We start from the raw sequence: 6,808 nt of genomic DNA, 5'->3' as shown, positions 1-6,808 counted from the left end.
TGTAGGATCCTACTGGAAAGGTTCGCCAGCTTCAGAGTCCACTTTATGTTTGATCCTCAATAGACTTGCGCGAGAGGACAAGTAAGAACAAGCTTCACTCGCGAGGTGTCCTTTTGCATGTGAATAAGCCACTATGCCTTTTCTTCAACATTCTATTGGCTCTGGACCTTGATCTGGAGCTAAGCGCACAAGTTGTTGTCCGAACGTCGGAAGGAATTCCACTCCCAGTAGTAGAGCGTCTGCTCACCACCGTCGCTTGCTCCTTTGTTTGCCAGAATGAATTCAATGCTGTTAATGCCGGAGGAACGGGATTCCCGAAGCCCGCAGGCACTTCGCATGTGCTACAGAAGTCTGCCGAGCTGCTCTTTAGTCACCAGGCTGAGTTGCTACTGAGAGGAGTTGTGGGTATAACGGTGAGGAAGTTTATAATGATCATGGAAGCTCTGACAACATTTTGGCATCTATAACCAATTTCAATTTAGTTCCCAAACGGCTGCTAGAAACATTGTTGACATGGTACCATGTATGCTTGTAACTTCTATAAACTTTCCGCCATGCCGCTTAGTATCTCATATAGCGCCCAAGCTCCGGGGTCAGGAACCTGCTGCTCACTAGCCTCCCCAACATACAAAGCCCTTCCAAGTTTCGGCCTCAGATATCGCGTAGCCTCTGCCTTTTCCTTCGCCTTCACAACTGAATCCCCAAAACTCCTTGTCCTCACAAACTCATCCGAAAACGGTAGAAGAACATCCATCACAGTGCGATCTCCCTCTCTTGCTGTCGTGCAAGTCTTGAGAGATTCTACAGCAGCTTGAAGCGCTTCGGCGTAGATCTCTGCGGTCATCGCCTGGCTGACTTTCTGGTCTGCGAGTTGGCGCTTGAGAGCGTTGTTGAGAGCTGTGAGGAGGATGCCAAAGATTGCGCCTAGGGTGCCGCCCATGTCGTCAATGGTATCGGTAATTGCTTCGAGGAACGACACAACAGAGCCTGGGGCAGCAATTCCCTCATCAAGCTTTCTAATCACCGACTCGCAAAGCCCTTTGACTGCTTCGCCGCAGTCACCGTCGCCCATCATCATATCCCACTCGGTTAGTTTTGGCTCAGCAAGGATCGCCTTCTCACAAGGAGACCTAATGCATCTCTCAAGCAATGATGCATCCATGGAGTCATACTGTTTGGCTGTCACAACTGATGTTTCTTCGTTTGTATGGCCATTTTGCTTTCCTTCATCCCTAGTAACAAGCTTCTGTGATGGTCTGACAAGGTTAGGCCATGAAACCGCTGTTGTAGGCCGGTCAACAAGCTTGAGTAAGGTTGCGGTTGTTGAATTGCAAAGACTCGATGCAGCTGATATGAAAATCCGTCACTTGCCCTGTATCATGGACAAGGTAGAGAACAAACAGTCGTTCGAGCATGACGACAACGTCATCGATCCCAAGCCAGACTCTATGGCGAATGATGACTATGTACCCAGAACTGAAGCAGAGAAGAAGCTCGTTCGCAAGATCGACCTCTACATTCTCCCCATGATGTGGTTTATGTATCTTATGTCGTACATGGACAGAACCAAGTCAGTATCTCCCCTTTTACACACACGTTATAGTCTGGCTGACAGTAATAGCATCGAAATGCCAAGATTGCCGAAATGGACAAAGACCTCAACCTTGACTCCAACAAATATTCCATCATACTCGTCGTCTTCTTCGTCGGATATGTCGTCTTCGAAGTTCCCTCCAACATGATCCTCACAAGGATCCGTCCGAGTCGATACCTTCCCGGCATCATGTTTGTCTGGGGCGGCGTCACAATCGCCATGCCTTTCACGGGCACCTACGAACACATGATCGGTTTCAGAATCCTCATGGGCGTTCTCGAATCCGGATTCGCTCCTGGCATGCTTCTGCTGCTATCTTCATGGTATAAGAATGAAGAGCAGAGCAAGCGATTCGCCGTGTACATCTCTGCTGCTATCCTGTCTGGTGCATTCGGTGGCCTCTTGGCTGGCTCCATCACAAGCGGTCTCGACGGTGCACACGGCAAGGCTGGTTGGAGATGGTTGTTTGTTGTTGAAGGCGCTGCCACTATGGGTGTCGCCTTGATTGCGTGCTTTGTCCTCCCTGACTTTCCGGCAAACACGTCGAGGCTCAAGTTCAGCCAGGAAGAGATCGATCTTGCCATTCGAAGGCTGCAGCATGGTAGACCACAGGTTGTTTCTGAAGATGAAGTGAAACTGGGCCATTGGCAGGCTTTCAAACTTAGCATTACCAACTGGCGCACTTGGCTCTTTGTTGTTTGTTGTTGGGTACATGGTAAGTCTACGCTCCTTGTTTCTGGATCACGATCAACTAACGGAAACCTTTAGGCAATCGTCGGCTCTTCAACGCTTTCCTACTTCTACCCGACTCTCGTCAAAGGTCTCGGATACGAATCCACCGCAGCTCAGTACATGACAATCCCTATTTTTGGCGTTGCATTCGTCGTCACGGCCCTCACCGGCTACTTCGCCGATAAGAACAGCAAATGGCGAGGCGTTATACTGTGTGCCTGGATGAGCGTCGCCATGCTATGCGCCATCATCATTTGCGTTGTCTACAACTTCAAAGCGCGCTACGCCCTCCTTGTCATCATGGCTGCGGCACTCTGGGCTTCCAATGGCTTATCGCTGTCTTATGCCTTAACTACGTTTGGTTCCATGCCCAACGAGACTCGTGCCATCTCGCTGGCGTTTGTCAATGCGATGGGTAACCTTGCGCAGATATACGGTGCCTACTTGTTCCCAGCTTTAGAGAAGCCAAAGTATCTCACGGGGTTTGGCGTCATCAGTGGGTTGTGCTTTACCGGAGCTGTTTCATATATCCTTTTACATGTTTTCCTCAAAGGCAAGAGACGTGTTTAGTGCTAATAGTATTGAGAAAAGTATGCAATGTACTTCCAGTTACTGTCAGTCACCGTCAGTCACGGCTTACAAACTGCTCTCTTCCCCAGGTGAGGAATTTTGTATTAACTGACAAAGTACTAGGTGCCTATAACTAGGTACCTTACCCTGAAGCACACAAAATTTGGTCCTGTATCGGAGTGGGGGTGACTCATCTTTTCGGGATTATTTTATTCCGACAGGTTTAGAACCTGAAGCTTCATAACCCCTCACAATGATGATCGGTCGTGATTTCACAATCACGAAGAGCTTATCACCATCAACGTCAACAACACCGACATGTCGCCTGTCGTCATTCATCTCCGGACCGAGACAAAGCCTCTAGAGCGTCGCTCTCCATGTAATGACTCCTTTCGCGTCTCATAAAACCCTCATCTAACAATTCAGTGTCACCTGCGACTGCTAAGGCTTTGCTCGACGCTGGTTACACAGTTCGAGTTGAAGAATCCCCGGACCGCATTTACAAGATTGACGAGTTCAGAGATGTTGGGGCTGAAATCGTACCCGCTGGCTCGTGGGCCAATGCACCCAAGGAGGATATTATCCTGGGATTGAAGGAGATTGAGGCGAATGGTAGTATGTTTGCTCATGACGTATCTTTGGCTTCGCTTACTGACCACGTCCAGCACCGTTACCTCACACCTACATTCACTTTGCTCATGTATTCAAGAAGCAAAGTGGCTGGGCTACTGAGCTGTCTCGTTTCGCAAACGCGGACGGCTTACTATATGACTTGGAATTTCTCACGGACGAAGATGGACGCCGGGTAGCTGCATTCGGATATTGGGCGGGATATGCCGGGACCGCACTGGCACTCTTGTCCTGGGCTCATCAACTCCTCAACCCTGGTGTACCCCAAGGACCAGTTCCCGTCGTCGACTCTGCCTCTGCTTTGACAGAACTTGTCAAGGATAAGGTCGACGCTGCACGTTCCGCCAACGACGGTGCGCTCCCTCGCCTGATCGTAATCGGTGCCCTGGGCCGCTGCGGCAAAGGTGCCATCGCAGCAGCTGAGGCCATCGGTGTTAGTGACATTCTGAAATGGGACATTGCTGAAACCAGCAAGGGTGGCCCATTTCCTGAAGTCGCTTCGTCTGATATCTTTGTGAACTGCGTCTACCTAGGTTCCAACAAAATCCCTCCCTTCACGACTTTCGAAGCACTCTCAGCACCCGACAGACGGCTCCGGGTCATTTGCGACGTCAGCTGCGACCCCAACAGCGAGAACAATCCCATTCCGGTGTACTCCAGCTATAGTTCGTTCGAGAACCCGACTGTTCCTGCTTCTGAGCATATTGACGGTCCCGAGCTGCGCATTATTGCTATCGATCACCTTCCTACCATGGTGGCACGTGAGTCTAGTGACGAGTATTCCTCACTACTTCTGCCAAGTTTATTGACTCTGGACCGCCGGGATACTGAAGGGGTTTGGCAGCGAGCGGAACGGATCTTTCGCGAAAGGGCTGCAGAACTGCCTTAAGTCTTTGTATACCCTTAGTTCATAAAATATCTAGAAAGGATAAAAAAGAATTTTTAATTCCTCTAGGAGTATTCTTTTCTTAGAAAGCTCCAACCTGAAGAAATAGAGAATTCTAATTCTAACCACTGCAACTCAGTATCGCACTAATAATCATCCCCCGCCGACCTGTAATCTCGTTCTTCAGAAGTGTGATTGGAATTATAATCCCTGACGCAACATTTCAAACTCCACTAATCTCGTTGAGAGGCATTTGCTATTTCCCTTCGTCGTGAGTGATGACAGCCACTATTAGTTATAAAATTCCAAAGTTCTCATATCATTCACGAATGGTGACGTGTCGCCCTTTGGTGCAATGGCCGGGCTTCTACGACGCCGTACAGGCTACAGTTTAATCATCCACTTGTAAGACTCTAGGTGGCAGGAGGCATTAACACAGAGGTCAAGGCACCTAAAGTAGTTTTATAATTAGGACAAAAATTGAGGGGACCCTAGTCAAAGCAAGTAGTCGATCCCGTATAATCCCTGTGACATGGATCGAATGGTCGGTACGGTTAAAAAGGAGAAAGGTTTACAACCCCCTTCCATTTTGTTGGGAATGTGCCGTAGGCAGCGTTCGAGCATTTTTACAAATTGGGTTAGATCAAATTGTGCGGGGCGGTGTGTTGAAGGTGCCTGAGGCACCTACCTTGTATATCAGCCGGACCTCCCGGCCCGAGACCTTAGTTAGCTACAGTCAATACACATATATCCCTCTTAACAGGTTATGAGCCCCTTACGCGTATATCCGCTATACAATTAGAGGGATTTTGGCTATTACTATTGAATTTAGAAGGTAAAAATACCCTATTATAGAGGTTAAGCTGCTAAAAAACCCCCTATAGGGAGAGAACTACGTGCCTAAAGTGCCCTATATTCCTTAAAAATAATAAAAACTAGTATTATTAAGGCTAATAATGCCTTAATTTACTAAAAAATAAGGTTATAATTAGTTAGGCCTAATAATAAACCTATAAATATTTATTAATAAGTATATTTTATACCTTAAACTAAACTATTAAAGGTTATATATTAAGTAATTACTTTATATAAAAAGCTTAAGGCTATATTACCTTAGTATAACTAAAAAAATTATAAAAATGCAAAAAGCTAAAATTAAACTATAACCTTAAAGAAAAAGCAAGGCAAATTAATCCTTTAAAAGCCTAGCGCTAATTGCCCTAACCCCTTATATTATCTTACTTTATAATAGCTTTAATTATATAGCTATTTAAGCTAAAGAAGTAAAAATTACTAATAATACTAAAACTTAAGCTTTTAATAATCTAAATAGTAAAAAATCTATAAAAAGAAATAACCTTTTTAATATATTATTAGTTATAGTAGTTTATTTACTTATTAACCTAGTACTAGAGTATTTCCTAAGTACTTTAAGAGCTATAATATAATTCTTTAAAAGCCTAGTACTAGTTATACTAACCCCTTATATTACTTTACTTTATAATAGCTTTAGTTATATAGCTATTTAAGCTAAAAAAGTAAAAATTACTAATAATAGTAAAACTTAAGCTTTTAATAATTTAAATAGTAAAAAATTTATAAAAAGAAATAACCTTTTTAATATATTATTAGTTATAGTAGTTTATTTACTTATTAACCTAGTACTAAAGTATTTCCTAAGTACTCTAAGAGCTATAATAGCTTAGTTTATATAGTTTTACTTAATAAGAAATTACTAATTCCCTAGATTAAATAGTACTATAATAACCTTAATATATTATTAAAGGTAAAATAAGAGAGTTAAGCAGTAAATATTTCCTAGTAAAGGCAGCTACCCTTTTATAATTATTAGATAAAAGGCTACTAAACTAACTTTAAACTATTATATTATTAGCTAAATATATTAGAAGGGGATGTAGGATTAATTCTAAGGTAGGTCTTAGTATTTTAGGATAAATACCAAGACCCGGAACAACTATAACCCGCTATTCAGGAGGATATAATTATTACGTATTAATAAAGGACTTTTATAAAAAGCTATAAGCTAAAAAGTAGTAACTATAAAAGCTATTTATAAAGTATATTAAGCTAAAGAGCCTAGTACTATAAATTTACTATATTACTATTACTAGTAAATATAAAAGTATAAAATAGTAATAAGGAAAATTATATATAGTATAGGCTTAATTATAAAGCTTAAGGAAGCTAATAACTATAAAGAATAGTTTACCTTTATATAAATTAACTTAAAGGTAATAGAATTAAAGTACTATATTAATCCTAGAGTAATAATTACTACTAATACAGATAAGAAGGTAGTAGTAAAGTTTAAATAAAAGAACTTAAATATAAAGATAATTATACTTTAATTAATTAACTTATTAGTCTTTATAAAG

At 42.7% G+C, this 6,808-nt stretch overlaps 2 protein-coding genes across 2 annotated transcripts; one reads left to right on the top strand and one right to left on the bottom strand.

Annotated features, from left to right (window-relative positions):
* Positions 1 to 538: 538 nt before the first annotated feature.
* FSUBG_14058 (dihydroxyacetone kinase) lies at positions 539 to 1,162 on the bottom strand (the record flags this gene model as incomplete). The annotated part of the gene is made up of 1 exon (XM_036679012.1): positions 539 to 1,162. The coding sequence occupies one exon, from the start codon at positions 1,160 to 1,162 to the stop codon at positions 539 to 541; it is 624 nt and encodes a 207-aa protein (XP_036530483.1).
* A 217-nt stretch (positions 1,163 to 1,379) lies between these two features.
* Positions 1,380 to 4,415, top strand: FSUBG_14057 (allantoate permease; the record flags this gene model as incomplete). The annotated part of the gene is made up of 5 exons (XM_036679011.1): positions 1,380 to 1,574; positions 1,622 to 2,290; positions 2,363 to 2,822; positions 3,323 to 3,511; positions 3,562 to 4,415. The coding sequence occupies 5 exons, from the start codon at positions 1,380 to 1,382 to the stop codon at positions 4,413 to 4,415; spliced, it is 2,367 nt and encodes a 788-aa protein (XP_036530482.1).
* Between the last annotated feature and the right edge of the window lie 2,393 nt (positions 4,416 to 6,808).

The sequence above is a fragment of the Fusarium subglutinans genome (assembly GCF_013396075.1).
Source record: "Fusarium subglutinans strain NRRL 66333 chromosome Unknown NRRL66333_c0000510, whole genome shotgun sequence".
NCBI classification, from domain to species: Eukaryota; Fungi; Ascomycota; class Sordariomycetes; order Hypocreales; family Nectriaceae; genus Fusarium; species Fusarium subglutinans.
Note: the sequence above shows the minus strand (reverse complement) of the source record. Positions and strands in the feature narration are given on the sequence as shown.